Genomic DNA, 17,797 nt, shown 5'->3' with positions numbered 1-17,797 from the left:
CTACCAGTCAATACACTAGAGGGGGTTTGCAATTGGTCAGTTTTTAACGTTTCCTTTTTAAAATGTGGTGGTGGGCTGGTTAAGGAAACCTGATGACACTGTTTGGTGCTATAAGAACAAAGTTAAGAAAATAGCTAACAAGGAATATGTCAGTTTCCTTTCAGTGGGTGGGGAGATCAGAAATTGCTTTGGCTGATGTGTTAGCCAAGCAAGGGGAAGATAGGGAAGAATTGTTTTGGGCTCAGATGTGATTCCAGTACTCTTTTCCTAATTTATTTGCATTATATCAGGAGACGCTGCAGCTCGCACCTCTCCAAGGGATCTTGTATGAGATTGTAATCCTCAATCAGTTTCTGTTTTAATAAAATTCCACTGTTGTCCATCAAAAAAAAAAAGGTTTTCTTCTTCATAAAATTGGTCTCATACCTGTAAAAAAACTGTTTTAAATGAACATTTCTTAGAAATATAGAATTTTGCAATTTGGTTGTCAAGAACACATTTTATGCTACAACAGCATATCTTGTGAGAGAAAGTTTGCCTTTTCTGAAAGCAATCTTTCTGAGCTTCAAAATACAAGGGATATTTGAGAAGATTCAATCCCATATTTTAAATGGAAAATGTTAAACAAGGTCAGCAAAGCAGGTTTCCCAGCTTTTGCTGATATGGCATGGACAAAAAAGAAATATAAAACGAAACAACCCAGTTGCAAAACATGAACTAGGTCTCCCCCTTCCCTCCCTTCGGGTTTCAGGAGGGGGCACCCTGAGAGTTTACCATTCCACTGGGGGAAGGCATCCGAATTTGACAATCATGTGCCCCCCCCCACCACCCGACTGTTGCTGCTTCTATATGTAAGGGTCATCACCATTGCCTCAATGATGATCCCATCTATCCAGGGTCCTGGGAGGCCTAGATTAGATAAAAACCTATTTTTTAGCAGTTTCTTTTTTCACAAAATATTCGCTCTCAGACTCAAACACATATTCCCATACTTATCAGCCTCAGATTTTATCATTTCACTGGGGAAAGACATCAAAACTTGACAATCGAGAACAAAATGTATGTTTATGAGCAACTCTATGATGGATAAACATGCTTATGGTACTGATACAATGAAATGCACTTGAAGTATAAAAAAATACCGGCATCATAATTTTGCACCATGACATGGGTGCAATAATACAACATCAATATTTCCAACATACAAGATGCAAAATTAATGCTCATGTTGCAACATTTAGACTCAAGGTACATTTTGTGGTACCAGTATAGAAAAATGTCTTTCTATACCATAAAAATTGCATATATCCCTTCCCTTAGACTCCATTTGGTTTGTAGGATGGGAAGTGAAAAAAATATTATTCTTGAATATTCTTCCTTTCACATGTTTGGTTTGTGGGATGTCATGAGATGCGATGGAAAAAATGTGAGATTACAGTTCTCAATTCCTAGGAAGTGGAACCACACCATTTTGGTGTGAAACAAGTGGGAAAGGAGAAGGAAACTTGTTTACCAAAAAAACATCTTCCTTGTAATATTTTTAAGAGTTAATATTAGACTTGTGACCAATTAATAAATTATTAATTATTTAATAAGGTATTAATTAAATAATTTAATTAAATTAAAATAAAGAGTTAATAAAAATATTAATTATTTAATAATAATTAATAATTTAATTAATTAATTAATTAATTAATATTAATAATAAAATATAAAGTAATAAAAATAAAAATATTAATTAATGTTAGTAATTGATTAACTAATTACTAATATTACAAATTTGGAATTAATAAATAATTAATAACTAACAATAAAATATTAAATAATAAATAATAAAGTTAATTAAGTAATGACTATATAGTATTAACAAAACATATTAAATAATTAAATAGTTATGTAATTATTAATTTACTTAATAAAATATAAATAGGTTTTCAAAAAGAGACGAGAGTAGCCCTAAGCGAGAGTCCAACATCCTATCCATTTTCATTAGACCTGGCAAAAAGTTGACCCAACCCATGAACCCGACCCAACCCAACCCGAAAAAACAAGATCAAGGTCTCATATTTAGCTACCTGAATGTGAGAATGACCCAACCCAACCCGACCCAACAAAAAAATGGGTTGGGTTGGGTCATAAGTCAACCCGCCGACCCGATTGTCAAGTCTAATTGGGACTATTTATGCATTGTTAAAAGTTTCCACTCTTTATTTTTTTTCTATTTATTGTTTACTCTTTAAATTGTTAAATGTTCAATTTTTTTTATTTTATATTTGGAATTTTAAGGATAATTCTTTAAATTTTGGAATTCTCATGTAGTTTTTCTTTATTTTTTTGAATTTCATTTATTTTTTGGGATGACCCGAATTGACCCATGGGTCAACCCTAACCCGAACATTTAGAGTTAGGGTCTAGCATTTGACAACCCAACCCGAAATTCAACCCGACCCATAATCAACCCAAAGTGTCTTGACCCAACCCGAACCCAACCCACCCAACCCAATTGCCAGGTCTAATTTTCATTCATCCCATGAATGCTTACCACCACCTTGTGTCACCATTTTAATTTCTCCATTGGCAGCCTCCATAATCATTTCCCTAGCAAAGCCACATTCTTCTTATCCACATTCCCGATTTCCAATCCACCTTGCTCCTTCTTACCGCACGCTTTTTTCCCACTTAATCTAGCGATCTCTTTTACCCCCAAGTCCCATAGGAAATACCTCATTACCTTTTTTACTCTCTTCACCACCAATTGAGGCATTTTAAACATTGTCATGTAGTAAATCAAAATATTAGCTAGTGTTGCCTTTTTTTGGTTGAAGATCTGTTGGTTTCTTTTTGCCAAATAGACTAGCAAATAGTTGCAGGAATGGAGCGCCACACCTTCCAGTAAGAGGTTCCCCATATTCCAACAGAGCAGAGCTTCTCTAAAGGAGCTAGGAACAGCCCAGGAGATGTTCAGTGGTGGCAGTGACCTTACACCAAATTTCCCAAGAAAGTGGACAGTGAATGAAGATGTGGCCACTGGTCTCAATTTGAAAGTCACAAAAAACACACCTGAGATCAGGAAGTTGCATGCCTCTTTTTGACAGGTTATCCCTCGTTCGACATTTTCCCCAAACTTCCGTCCAAACAAGAAAGGAAACATTTGAGGGGACAAGAGAAGCCCAGACCAAAGCTGTAGGGAAGTCAATGAGGTTGTTTGTTTTCAGTTAATGCACCAGGGATCTCACTGAAAACATCCCTTAAGAGTCCCAACTCCAGACCAGCTTATCAAGATAGCCAGCTTGAGGTTTGTGGTTCTGCAGTAGGAGGAGAAAATCCAAGATGTCCCTCAGTTCCCAAACTTCAAAGTTTCTATAGAATCCTAGGCACCAAATATCTGATCCCCAATGACCTCATGGCAATCACTTTTGCTTATTTGTCTTAGGCTATGGTAAATAAATTAAGAAATACCTGCTCGAGTTGAACATCAGAGCACCCTATTTTAAGATAGGTACAACAAGAAAATGGAAAAAAGACCAATAGTTTTATCACCCAAAAATTCTAAAAATAGTGCAGGAATTGGAAAACTGACCAATTTCTCAATGGATTTTTTTTCTGCTTCCATATTTGCATCAATAGTCAGCCCAGGATGTGTACTTCATTAATCTTTGTGATTAATGAACTTCTCAATCTAATTACTAATCAAAAGGGGATCCAACCTTCCTATCCCAAAAGGCCAAAACCTCCCATAACTCCCAATAAGTCCTCCAAATGGACGAGCCTTTTCAAGACATCTTCAACTACAATAAAGAGGAAGAGGGGTGGGGGGAGGATTCTCTTGCCCTAGAACCATTTTAACATAGTAAGAATTACGAGAAGACAAAGAATCAAGCATTGACCCTGATAAATAAACAGAAAGCACATAAATCAATTCAAATTATCTCAATAATATTGTACAAAACAGACAGGTACACAGACACAACAAAAATGCATGCAAGGAAGGAAATCATACATTCAAATAATGGAACAAGCAAAAGGAAAACAAGAATACATAGGTCTTAGGTAGATCATAAGACTCGATGTAATTAAATGCATGCAGTATGAATTTACTTGTTTGGCTCCCCAAAGACCAAGATTCTGTAGACAAAATATCATATTTTCATGCAAGTTCCTTAGCAACTTCTTGTTTTTCCTGATCTGCCAACGATCACCAGTGTTCTGGCTCAGAGATGATATGCACTGCTCTTACAACAAAAAGGATGGCCATAAGTGAAAGTTTGATAAAGGGAAAATGATGACAATATATTAAACAATAAAATACCTGGCTTCTTATCTCCTCAAGTTTTTTGGAGAAAGTAAAACTACAGCTTGAAATACTATAGATGCCAGGACCATAATAATAAACTTTTACTTTTGGTGATGCCACGAAATTTTCTAGTTCTTCATCTTCAACAGAATAAACCTGTGAAATTTGTGGGAAAGAAGTTAATAAACAGCACTAAAAGTTGATACTTATTTAGGTCCATTTTATGGAGCCAAGACCTACCTGTAATATACACTTCAATGCATACAGAAAAGTCTTGGAAACTACATGTCAATGGGTCTCAAGTAGAACATATAACTGTTATAACATGCATGGGATCTGCCTACTCTTCCATCATTTTATTTTTCATAAGTAGGTTAACTTTTATTTATTAAATATGGAACAAGATATGTACATAAAATACAAGCATCCCTTGGAGAGATACAAGCTGTTAGCTCTCCACAGTTTAATATCACATTACAACCAAGCCCAATATAATTGCTCCCTATTGACCCCCAGCTGAGCTAAAGTATCAGCCAACCTATTAGCCAATCTTTGGACTCGTTGTATCCTTGTAAGCGTATTGCTAACATATCATTTGAATTTTTTAATTTCACCTCTATAAGCCCATACCACAGCCTCCGGAATTCTTAACTGGCTCACCAACACCTTAAAATACACTTCAATAATCAACCACTCTACATTCATGTCTCTTGCTACTTGCACCCCTTGGAGTACAGCTAAAAGCTCAGCCCTTATAAACAAAGCAACAATAAATACTCCTATTATAAAAGGATCTAGATTACCAAGGCTGCTCCCATCAAAGTTTAATTTAATAAATCCATCTGTAGGAGGTAGTTCACTCCTATGGATTTCTCAGTGGATGACTTAATGAGGAAGTGGAAGAAAGTGGCTCTAACATCGACTTTGAAGTATAGGACTAGAGGCTACTGGGCACCACTGAAGATGGGTATATTAAACTTAACTTTGATGGGAGCAGCAGAGAGAATACAGGCCCCTCAGGCGTTAGAGGTCTCTTCAGGATGAGCTAGGGCATGTGTTGGCATTGTTGTCATGTCCGATAGGTATCAGTGACTCTTTGAAGGCTGAAGTTATTGCAATAGTGGAAGGGATAAGCAGAGTAAAGGAGCCAAATGTGAGAAAACTGACTATTGAAGGGAATTCACAAGTGATAATTAATTGAATACTAAACAAGGGAGATAAGTTATGGACTTACAAAAAAAATGAGTTAAAAAGGTTTAAATGGATAATCAGAGGCAATGATCTTAAATTTAATTGGGTACAAAGGACGGTTAACAGCATGGCTGATTCCTTGGCAAAACAAGGGGCTTGGAGGACCCAAATATTTTGGGCACAGTTGCAAAGATTTTGAATTGGAGATAAGCTATTTTATCTCCTTTTGTTTTCTGTACACTGTAATTATTTTTGAATTTTAATGAATTTACAGTTCGTGATGAAAAATCCATCCGTAGGATGTGAACAATATTTATGAATAGGTTTCTCACTCTTCTATCATATTCCCTTGTTTTCTTTTTTCTATTGTGAGAAAGGGTTCATTTTAAGTGTGAAAGCTGTTTGCAAGTGGTATAAAAGAGTAGAAGGAAAAGGGAGAAAATAAAAAAGGGGGAAGATAAATAAGATCCCAAAACTACTTGTTGAAAACCTTCTATAGATAAAAGTAACTAATTAAAAAGGAAAAGTTGTGCAACAGGAATACAAGAAAAAACACAAACGAATGCCCAAAACTACCCTCTATTAATATCCTGTTTGTTTGCAGTTGGTATTGAGAGTGGATTTTATTTTTTAGCAGAAAAGAGTGCGTTTTTTTTGTATGCATGTGAAGGGGCTTCAATGATATTGAATCTCTCTTCAAAGGTTCCTCTTCCCCATACCCTACTAAGAGGGGCAAGATTATGTGGAGATACATCAGGGCTGCTACTATTTGGATGATTTGCGATGAAAGGAATAACAGAATTTTCAAAGAAAATAAAAGAACTGAAGATGCAGTAAAGAAACACATACAAACCAAAGCAGTGCATTGGAATAAAACAATGAAGCTATTTGAAGCCTTCTATATTGATGATATATATAGAGGGCCTAAAGGCTGGAGTGTAGTGGCAGTCACCCCCACTAGTAGAACTGCTATGTCCTCAAGTTGGATACCACCTCACAAAGGTATAGTTAAATTAAAATTTGATGGCTCTATCAGGTCGAATGTGCTAGCAACTTGGCAAGGTCTAAGATTGGCAAAGAGCTTAATAAAGGTTTCTGTCACCTATTAGAAAAGATTGGCCTGTATGGGCTGTATGGTGGGCGAGTTTCCTTTCACTTGGGTCTTCCAATCAATGCCAAGGCCGCATCATGTTTAGCTTGGCGGCCGGTTCAAGATAGAATTGATCAAAGATTGGCTGGTTGGAAAGTAAGTCTTTGTCACTTGGGAGAACCGGAGAAGAATCACTCCTATCAAGAGTGTTGTTATGGACGTCTTCCTCGGGAAGACGTACCATCGCTGTCAGCAGCAACAGGCACCTGACCCACCGCCATCAGAAGCAATGATTCAGTGATACTCATCCTACCCGGTTCGGCAACAGCAGCCTTATCTACATTAGATTCGTTTATTTGCTTGTTCTTATCTTATTGTTCTTATCTCTTATCTTATCTTGTTAGTAGCTTATCAGATTAGGATTAGCTTATCTTATCCTTAGCAAGATAGCACTGGAAGTCTCCCTATTCAGCAAGGAGACTCCCTTGATTAGGACTCTTGTAATCCCCTATTTAAGGAGACCCCATTATTGAATGAGATATCGAATATTCAGTTTAAGAAGTGAGTAGGAGAGTTGGTGATCCCTTGAACAAATCACCAGAGGTGCCAAGATAGGTTATTCAAGAGCAGGAAGAAACAAGGGAAAACAGGAGGTTTTCCCCGTGGACCGACCCGTGACAAGATCCTATTCCCGGGCCCTCAACAACTTGGTATCAGAGCAAGGCGTCATGGGTGATCTGGAGCAGCTACCATCCAGGGTCCACGACCTCGAGCACCAACTCGTGGAGACCAGCTCCGAAGTCCGTGAGATCAAAGAAGAAGTGAGGGAGCTGTGACGCCTGATGGAGCTATTCCTTTCTAGGGAAGGGAACTCTGAAGGAGGGACAGCCGCCAATGGCCGCCGACCAGATCTGCCAGAGTCTTCCGGCGAGCAGCAGTCCGTTAGCCAAAGAACCGTTGTCGTCCCCAAGTACATCAGGCTGGAATTCCCGTCATACAATGGCAACGGAGACCCCTTAGGCTGGCTGTATCACTGCGAGCAATTTTTTCGGAACCAACGGACAGATGACGGGGATAAGGTAAGTCTAGCCGCCTTTCACTTAACAGAGGAAGCACAACTTTGGTTTTATCGGTTAAAGCAAGAAGAACCCGGGCTCAGTTGGCCCCGGTTTAAGTCCTATTGCCTTCTTAGGTTCAGACCCCCACTGACCAGCAACCCACTGGGTGAGCTGATTAACCTTAAACAGACCGGCACAGTGGCTGAATATCAGCGACAGTTCCAAACCCTCCTCGCGAGGGCATCCTCCGTGCGACCCGACCAGCAAGTGGATATGTTCACGGCAGGGCTATCAGAACCCCTGCGGGTGGATGTCGAGAAGCAGAATCCCCCAAATTTGGTCACAGCCATGGACTTAGCCCGCGCGTTCGAGCGCAAACTGCAGCTCAGCCGCGGAATTTTTAATGTGGGTCGGCCACCGAACTCATGGGTACCCCCAAGATCAGCAGCAACGACCCCCCCCCCCCCCTTCTGCTACCAGCCGAGAACTGAAATCTCCCACCACCACCACCTCTAGACCAATGACAAGTACAGGTAGCAACATGGCCGCTCCACCCATTAAGCATCTGATCAGGGCAGAAATGGCAGAACATCGAGCAAGAGGCCAATGTTTCAACTGTGATGACCTCTACTCGGCAAGACATAGATGCAAGAGGCTTTTTTGCCTCCTCATCGATGAACAAGAGGAGGAGGAAGAAGAACCAGTCACATTCGAGCCAGAGATCTCTCTCCATGCGATCACCGGCATTAAAACTTCTTAGACCATGCAGTTACAGGCACAGATAGCAGGCCAACCGGTGCGCATTCTCGTCGATTCAGGGAGTACACACAACTTCATAAGTGAACATGCCGCCCTTTAGTTAAAGATGCCAATGGAGCTTCGACCACGACTACAGGTAGCCGTCGCAAATGGTGAGAGAGTTCACAGTTCAGGAATTTGTAAGGACGTGCCGGTACAGGTCAATTCTGAACTGTTTCTTGCTGATTTATTTATACTTTCATTGGATAGGTTCGATATTGTTCTAGGGGTCAAGTGGTTAATTACCCTAGGGCCGATTTTATGGGACTCCAGTGCACTCACCATGACCTTCCACCTAGATGGGAAGCAAGTTTCATGGCATGGTTGCAGGGTTAAAGAAAGGACACCACAGGTCCATGCACTTCAGACAGAACCGACAGCCATGGAAAAACTTCTCGTCGAGTTTTCATATCTGTTCTAGGAACCCAAGGGTCTCCCCCCTTCCCGAGCTTGCGACCATCGTATTCCTTTGGTGGCAGGTTCAGCACCAGTCGTTGTCCGGCCTTATCGCTACCCCCACTTACAGAAGGACGAGATAGAGAAACAATGTACAGAGATGCTGAACCAAGGAATCATACGCAAAAGTCGCTCCCCCTTCTCTTCGCCGGTTCTGTTGGTGGCGAAGCAGGATGGAACGTGGAGGTTCTGTGTTGACTGTAGAGAACTCAATGACCGGACGATCAAAGATAAGTTCCCTATTCCCGTTGTGGACGAACTGTTGGACGAGTTGCATGGTGCCCAGTATTTTTCTAAGTTGGACCTCAGGTTTGGATACTTCCAAGTTCGCATGGCTCCTAGTGACGTGAAGAAGACTGCTTTTCACATCCACCATGGCCACTTCGAATTTTTAGTCATGCCATTCAGACTCTCCAACACCCCATCTACATTTCAGTCACTAATGAACGAGGTATTCCAGCCCCATCTGCGCAAACTTGTTTTAGTTTTCTTTGATGATATCCTCGTTTACAGCAATTCATGGGTAGAGCATGTCCACCATCTGAGGACTATTTTCGAGCTCCTACGCCAACACAAATTATTCCTGAAACGGTCCAAGTGCTCCTTCGGGGAGCGACAAGTTCTTTATCTCGGCCACGTCATCCATGGGCAGGGTGTGACAGCTGATAGTTCCAAGATTCATGCTAAAAGAATGGCCCAAACCTCAATCAGCCAAGGCCTTACGCGGGTTCCTCGGTTTAACGGGTTACTACCGCAAATTTGTACAGAACTATGGAGTGTTGGCAGTCCCGTTAACCAACCTGTTGAAGAAAAACTCCTTCCGATGGGACGACGCAGCAGATGAAGCTTTCCTAACACTGAGAAATGCCCTGTCTTCCACCCCTGTCTTGCAATTACCTAATTTCGCCCTCGAATTTACAGTCGAGTGTGATGCTTCCGGAGTGGGTATCGGGGCCGTACTACAGCAGCAAGGGCACCCGATTGCTTTCTTCAGCCGCAGACTGGCCGACCGGCACCTAAAGCTTCCAGCTTATGAGCGCGAACTAATTGGCCTATCCCGAGCCGTCCAGCACTAGAGGCCATATTTGTGGGGGCGGTCGTTCGTCATCAAAACTGATCATTACAGCCTCAAATACCTGTTAGAGCAGCGTCTCGCCACTTCCCCTCAACAGCATTGGGTTAGCAAATTGCTCGGGTTTGACTTCTGGGTGGAATATAAGGCAGGATCCTCAAATCGCGCAACTGATGCCTTGTCTAGGCGAGATGAAGACGCGATGGTTTTGTGTAGCATTTCCCAACCTCGGATCTCTCTGTTTGACGACATTAAAAAGGCAGCACCACAATCCCCGAAATGGTCGCTCTTGCTACAGAAGATCCAGTCTGGCACCGCCGACCCCAATTGGTCACTTCAAGACGGGTTGGTACTGTATAAGGGACGAGTCCATCTTCCACCAGACTGCCCGTTGATCCCCACCATCATCACCAGCATCCATAACTCCACCCACGAAGGCATTCAAAAAACACTACACCGCGTCCAGACTAATTTCCATTGGCGAGGTATGAAGACTTCTATTCAAGATTTTGTCCAGAATTGCTCCACATGCCAACAGCACAAATGGGAAAACCTACACCCAACAGGCCTCCTTCAGCCCCTCACCATCCCGACACAGATCTGGGCCGACGTCTCCATGGACTTCATTGAGGGACTACCCAAGGTGGGTGGCAAATCAGTTCTCTTCGTGGTAGTCGACCGCTTCTCTAAATACGCCCACTTCATTCCTCTATCACACCCGTACAGTGCCACTTCGGTTGCTCTCGCCTTCTTTACACGTCTTTCACTTACATGGGATACCAGAATCCATAGTCAGCGATAGAGACCCGGTTTTCACTAGTGCCTTCTGGAAAGAGTTATTCCGGCTACAAGGCACCACCCTGGCCTACTCATCAGCTTACCGGCCACAAACCGACGGTCAGTCAGAAGTGGTTAACCGCACAATCAAGATGTATCTCCACTGTTTCGTAGGCGATCAACCACGACGGTGAGTGGATTGGCTCCCTTGGGCCGAGTACTGCTACAACATAGCTTACCATTCTTCTCTCGGCATGACTCCCTTTCGCGTCGTTTATGGCAGGGATCCTCCCCGCTTGCTGTCCTACGAGTCAGGTTCTACTCATTTGGAAGCAATTGATCACTCCTTACCGACGTCAGCCTTTGCTTACAGTAGGCCCAGCTCCGCATGAAGCTCCACTATGACAAGCACCACCGGGAACTGTCATTCGACCCAGGGCAATTTGTTTGGTTGAAGCTCCAGCCCTACCGGCAACGTTCCTTGCGCTACAAGGCTGCCCCGAAGCTGGCCCCTAAGTTCTATGGGCCCTACAAGGTTTTAAGACGGATTGGCAGTGTGGCCTACTAGCTGGAATTGCCAGAGACTAGTCGGATTCATGATGTCTTCCACATCTCCTTGCTGAAGCCATTTACGGGTGTTCCTCCGGACCAAGTTCCCTCCCTACCACCCTTGAAAGATGGGAAACTGGTCCCCCAACCTAAAGTTGTCACCCGCTCCCGTTTCAATCGTGGAACCCTTGAAGTCTTGGTGGAATGGTGTAATTTACCATCAACAGAAGCCACATGGATCCCCTTGGCGGAGTTCCAAGCCACATATCCAGAGTTCGAGCTTGAGGACAAGCTCGTAGTCCAGGAGGGGAGTAATATTATGGATGCCTTCCTCGGGAAGACGTACCATCGCCGCCGGTAGCAGCAGGCACCTGACCCACCGCCAGCAGCAGCAATGATTCAATGATACTCATCCTACCCAGTTTGGCAACAACAGCCTTATCTAGATTAGATTAGCTCATTTGCTTGTTCTTATCTTATTGTTCTTATCTCTTATCTTATCTTGTTAGTAGCTTATCAGATTAGGATTAGCTTATCTTATCTTATCCTTAGCAAGATAGCACTGAAAGTCTCCCTATTCAGCAAGGAGACTCCCTTGATTAGGACTCTTGTAATCTCCTATTTAAGGAGACCCCATTATTGAATGAGATATCGAATATTCAGTTTAAGAAGTGAATAGGAGAGTTGGTGATCTCTTGAACAAATCACCAGAGGCGCCAAGATAGGTTCATCAAGAACAGGAAGGAACAAGGTAAAACAGGAGGTTTTCCCCGTGGACCGACCCGTGACGAGATCCTATTCCCGGGCCCTCAACAAGTGTGCTCTCCAACTTGCCTACTTAATATCTATCCTTGCTGAAAGCAAAGGGGTTTCTTGTAGATGTGAAGGTGATGGAGAAGAAGCTAGATCTAGTCAAATGGAAGTGGATTTCTTAATGTGCCACATTTAAAGTGGGAGACAGTGAAAGGATTAAGTTTTGAGAGAATGATTAGGTGGAGATTATGATAAGAACTGAAGAAAACTGAGAAAACAGACCTTGAGAGTTCGACAATGAGGGTTTTGAGAGTGAGAATTTCGAACATTACACCCTCTCAGCACCTTAACACTGTTTTATTCAGATAAATTTGAATAATTACAATGAGGCCCTTATTTGGGCAAGAAATTACAAAGAACAAGACATAGAAAGGATGGGCCCGGAATAAGGCCCATTACAAAAAAGAACATAAACAGTAAGAAAGAATAAACAGCCTATGGGCCATTCGGCCCATCTTCTCTACACTCCCCCTCAAACTGAGCATAGATGTCAATCATGCCAAGCTATATAGTATCATGCTGAAATTTTGCCTTGGGAATGCCTTTGGTGAGAAAATCTGCCAACTGTTTTTCAGATGAGATAAAAGGAAGACATACTTCACCAGAAGAGACCCTTTCTCTAATGAAGTGTCGATCAACTTCAATATGCTTAGTTCTATCATGTTGCACCGGATTGTGAGCAATGTTAATGGCAGCCTGATTATCACAGTACAACATCATTGGCTTGTCATGTTCAACCCCAAATTCCTTCATCAATGATTTTAACCATAATAGTTCAAAAACTCCATGTACCATGGCTCTGTATTCTGCTTCAGCTGAAGACCGAGCAACAACTGATTGCTTCTTGCTTCTCCAAGAAACAACATTACCAGCCACCAAGCTGCAATACCCAGAAGTAGATCTTCTGTCATCAATGTTGTCGGCCCAGTCAGCATCAGTGTAGGCTTCAAGTTTCATATGACCATGCTTGGCAAACAGAATACCCTTTCCTGGGGAGCCCTTCAAATAACTTAGGATTCTCTCTGCAGTTGCCAAATGAGTGTCTCGAGGAGCATGCATGAATTGGCTAATGCAACTGACTGCATATGCAATATCTGGCCGAGTCATGCATAAATACAAAAATTTCCCAAGAAGTCTCTGAAAGATTCCTTTGTCTTCTAACAATGTCCCTTCTAAGGCTGAGAGTTTATGACTCATATCAATAGGAGTAGCAGCTGGTCTAGCACCCATCTTTCCAGTTTCAGAGAACAAGTCAAGAACATACTTTCTTTGGGAGATAAGAATCCCATCCTTGGATTGAGCCACTTCTATGCCAAGAAAGTATCTCAATTCCCCCAAATCTTTAATCTCGAACTCTGTATGGATAAAAGATTTTAGATCTTGAATTCCTGAGGCATCATTACCCGTCACTACAATATAATCTACATACACAATGAGGTATACTACCAGAGGTCCACTCCTCTTCACAAAAAGAGTATGATCGGACTGTGTCTGCACATAACCAAAGTTAACAAGTGCTGTTCTAAATCTCTCAAACCATGCTCTAGGGGACTGTTTTAGTCCATAAAGAGATTTCTTCAGTCTGCATATCTTCCCTTTTATATCAGTTCCATACATCCCTGGAGGAAGAGACATGTAAACCTCCTCATGTAATTCACCATTCAGAAATGCATTCTTCACATCCAATTGATAAAGGGGCCAGTCAAAGTGAGCAGCTAAAGATAGAAGAACCCTCACAGATGTCATCTTGGCAACAGGTGCAAAAGTCTCTAAATAATCAATCCCATATGTCTGTGTATAGCCTTTTGCAACCAGCCTGGCCTTGTACCTTTCAATGGTACCATCAGCTCAGTATTTGATAGTAAAGACCCACTTGCAACCAATAGGATCCTTCCCTTTAGGCAAATCCATCACTTCCCATGTGTCATTCTTGTGTAGGGCATCAATTTCAGATTTCATAGCATCCCTCCATTCTGGAATCTTAAGAGCTTCTGACACAGACCTGGGAATAGGATGAGAAGCAACAGAAGAGAGATAGGCAAAATATGAAGGTGAAAGCAAACTGTAAGAAAGGTGCTTGGAAATGCAATGTGCAGTGCACTTCCGTTTTCCTTTTCTAACAGCAATGGGAATATCAAGGTCGGGGAAGGATGAATCCAAAGGTGCTGAACTAGTACCTGTTGTCTCTTCTGTGACTGGAAGTGTAGGAGGCTCATGTGTTGTAGGAGAAACAATCTGCACATTTCTGGATCTTTGCCTTTGATACACCTTGGGATTGAGGACAAGACGAGGAGGTAAAGATGGAAGAACACTAGGACAGGGAGAATGGAACGACTGATCCGCCCTTGATTCATTCGAAGGAGAAGCAGACTCATCAAAAGACTCAACTGGGACAGGAAGAGGAAGAGCAAACACCTGTGACAAATCCTCCCCCTATGGACAATGTCCATCCGGAGAGGAACCATAAAAGGGAGAAATCTCATCAAAGGTGACATCCATTGAGACATACCGAGAGCTGGTCTTTGGATCAAAACAATAATAACCCTTTTGTGTGGGGGAATAACCAAGGAAGATACACTTGTGGGCTTTGGGTTCAAATTTATGCCTTTGGACACTTGGAACATGTGCATAACAGGTGCAGCCAAAGACACGAAGAGGAATAGGAAAAAAATCCTTGTCCGGATGAAGGAGATTGAAGGGAGACTTAAACCCTAAAACCCTTGATGGCATACGGTTTATAAGGTAGGTGGCTGTGAGAACGGCGTCACCCCAAAACCTTGTATGAACATGTGAGGCAAATAAGATACTCCTTGCAACTTCAACAATATGCCTATTTTTTCTCAGCAACTCCATTCTATTCTGGGGTCCTAACACAGGAGCTCTGATGAATAACCCCCATGTCAGAGAGATAGCAGGATAGGTTCTTCTCAAAATATTCTTTTGCATTGTCAGATCTGAAAATTTTAATCCTGGTATCAAATTGGGTTAGAACAAATTCATGGAATTGTCTTACAAGTCTTGGAACTTCATCACGAGATTTTATCAAAAATATCCAAGTAAACCGAGAAAAGTCATCAATAAACAATATAAAATATTTGTAGCCACCCATGGAGGGTAAGGGTAAGGCCCCCACACATCAGAGTGCATAATATTAAAAGGAAAAGAAGATCTTTTATTGCTCAAAGGATAATTGTTTCTACAATGCTTTGATAACTCACAAGATTCACAATGAAGACTGGACAAACTAATTCCCTTAAACAGTTCAGGGAATAGATGACTCGATGCAGAAAAAGACAGATGACCCAAACGACGATGACACAACATAATCCGACTAATAGACTCTGAAGAAACAGACCCGAAAACAACATTCCCATGATGATCAGTGCATTGTCCCGGAGTATCAAGCAGGTATATTCCGTTCACCTCATGGCCACTCCCAATCACCTTTTGAGACTCCAGATCCTGAAAAACACAGTAGGAAGGAAAGAAAGTTACACAACAGTTTAGTGACTTGGTTAAACTACTCACAGACAACAAATTCGTATTTAGTCTAGGTACATGAAGCGCAGAAGGTAGGAACAATGAATATGTAGCATTGATGGTTCCCTTGCTAGAAATAGGGGCAAGTGAACCATCAGCTAAAGTGATTTTATCACGTCCAGGAAACAAGTCATATGAAGCAAACAAGGAAGAAAGGTTGGTCATATGATCAGAAGCACCTGAGTCAATAATCCAAGGGATCTTAAGATTACCTGAAGTGGTTGCATGATTGGCAGAGGCCCTTATACCTGAATGAGCAAATGCAGAAGAAGCTGAATTTCCTGAAGGGTTGGAAGAATAAGTCACATCCTCTAGATGACTGATCATCTTCCCAAACTTTTCATATTCTGCTTTCATGGCTGCCAACTGTGCACAAGCAGACATCTCTTCAGTATAGTACTTATCACTATCTGGCCCAGCAGCCACATTTGCGCTTCCTGTCCTTTTACTATCATGTTTTTTTCTGAAATCGAATGGGAACAAGATCAAGATGTAATTTCCAACACTTTGGTGTGCTTCGGCTTCTTGCAGTATTCACATACAACTTCTTTCTTTCCTAAGCCACTAGATGTCCCAACACCTTTGGGTTTAACCCCCATATTCGCAAAGTGATCACTAATACCAGCCCCTTGAACCTGAAAAGCCCTTCTGCTCTCTTCACTGCTCACCAAAGCATAAGCTTGTGACAATGAGACACTCTCCTTGGAAAGAATATTCTGTTTTGTGATATCATATTCTGGGTATAGTACGGTTAAGAACTCAAACACCCTGTTCCTTTCAACTAGTTTTCTGTAAGTCTCTGCATCATTGGTGGTGCCCCAAGTTACAGCTTCTATTAGGTCAATTTCTTTCCACAGAGACTTAAGGGTTGAGAAGTATACAGCTAAAGGTTTCTCCCCTTGCCTTAAATTCTTCACATCACTTCTCAATTTATAGGCTCTAGCCACATTTAGTTTTTGGGAATAGGTTTCTACAACATTGTACCAAATTTCCTTTGTTGAATTCATCCATAGGTAGTATTGGCTAATTTGTGGTTGCATTGAGTTCACAAGCCACCCAATGACAGTGTAATTTTCTTGCATCCACTTCTCGTAGGATGGATCATCTTCTGGGGGAACCTTCTTGCTCCCGGAAATAAACCCCCACTTTCCTCTACTGCATATATGAATCTTTACCGATTGTGACCATGCCAAATAATTAGTTCTATCTAGTTTAACTGTGGTCACAGTCAATAAAGAATCACCTGGACTCCCTTGAACCGGTCCATATCCAGCACCAATCTTGTTTTCAAATTCTACGTTCATCATGTAAACACTTCAAATATGATTTCAGATGTCTTCTACAAGTGTACCGAATGAGGATGAGCAAGGACTGAGTTCAACCAACCTCAAAACAGCAATACACAAGGCCAAACTACACCCGGAAGTTGCAAGAACCAAGACTGAAGTAGAACCTTGGTTCGGCCTTCAAGAAGTAATCAGAAAACTTCTAAGCACAGTGCACTCAATCGAAGTTCCTTTTCTAATCAGGGACTTCAAGGTAATCACCAAAAAGTAATCACGAAGAGTAAATACCAGTCCATATTGATGAAGAGGCCTTTTTACAAACACAGTGTCGACAATAGAGAAGACCCCACTATCAAAGGTGAAAAAAGTTTCAAGAACAGTCCATACAGGCCCCCAAAACACAGCCAAAAAGAAGCAACAATTTGCAACACTGAAACCAAGAATGTTTCGGCAGTTTTGACAGTCCAAAAAGGAGTGAAAACAACCCAAAAATATCTAGGTTAAACCAAATTAAAAGACAGTCGAATAGTTGTACAGAAACAACCCAGAAATTTCGGACACTTCAATAGTCCAAACACAGAAAAATAACCAGAAATCTGAGCACAACTTACAATATTTAAGCTTCAAATTAGAAACCAAGTTGTTTCCCTTTTTTTCTCTGATTCTTCCTGGCCACCGAACCCCTTCTCCAAGAGATTTGAGTCTTGGGCACCTTCCAATGACCTCCAAGAATCAGGCAACACGAGCTGAAGCTTCCAACCCTAGAACACTGAAGTTCAGGCCTACTCTGATACCATGAAGAAAACTGAGAAAACAGACCTTGAGAGTTCGGCAATGAGGGTTTTGAGAGTGAGAGTTTCGAACATTACTCCC

The 17,797-nt window shown here is 41.8% G+C and overlaps 1 protein-coding gene across 6 annotated transcripts in view; it reads right to left on the bottom strand.

The window, feature by feature from the left end:
* Nucleotides 1–17,797, bottom strand: part of DCL4 (dicer-like 4) — a 147,962-nt gene that overhangs the window by 118,121 nt on the left and 12,044 nt on the right. For all 6 annotated transcript variants that reach the window (XR_016103226.1, XM_088957551.1, XM_088957553.1 and 3 more), the window contains 2 exons: nucleotides 4,310–4,450; nucleotides 4,099–4,227 (listed from right to left, as the gene is read on the bottom strand). Coding sequence is in view for 5 of the 6 variants with exons in the window: in XM_088957551.1 (XP_088813677.1) it covers nucleotides 4,099–4,227; nucleotides 4,310–4,450 (270 nt within the window). In the remaining variant the exon portion in view is untranslated. The remainder of the gene's footprint in view (nucleotides 1–4,098; nucleotides 4,228–4,309; nucleotides 4,451–17,797) is intronic.

The sequence above is a fragment of the Nelumbo lutea genome, chromosome 8 (genome assembly GCF_056320005.1).
Source record: "Nelumbo lutea isolate HS-2025 chromosome 8, American lotus-T2T, whole genome shotgun sequence".
NCBI classification, from domain to species: domain Eukaryota; kingdom Viridiplantae; phylum Streptophyta; class Magnoliopsida; order Proteales; family Nelumbonaceae; genus Nelumbo; species Nelumbo lutea.
The sequence above is the reverse complement of the archived record's forward strand: the minus strand, read 5'-3'. Positions and strand labels throughout refer to the sequence as shown.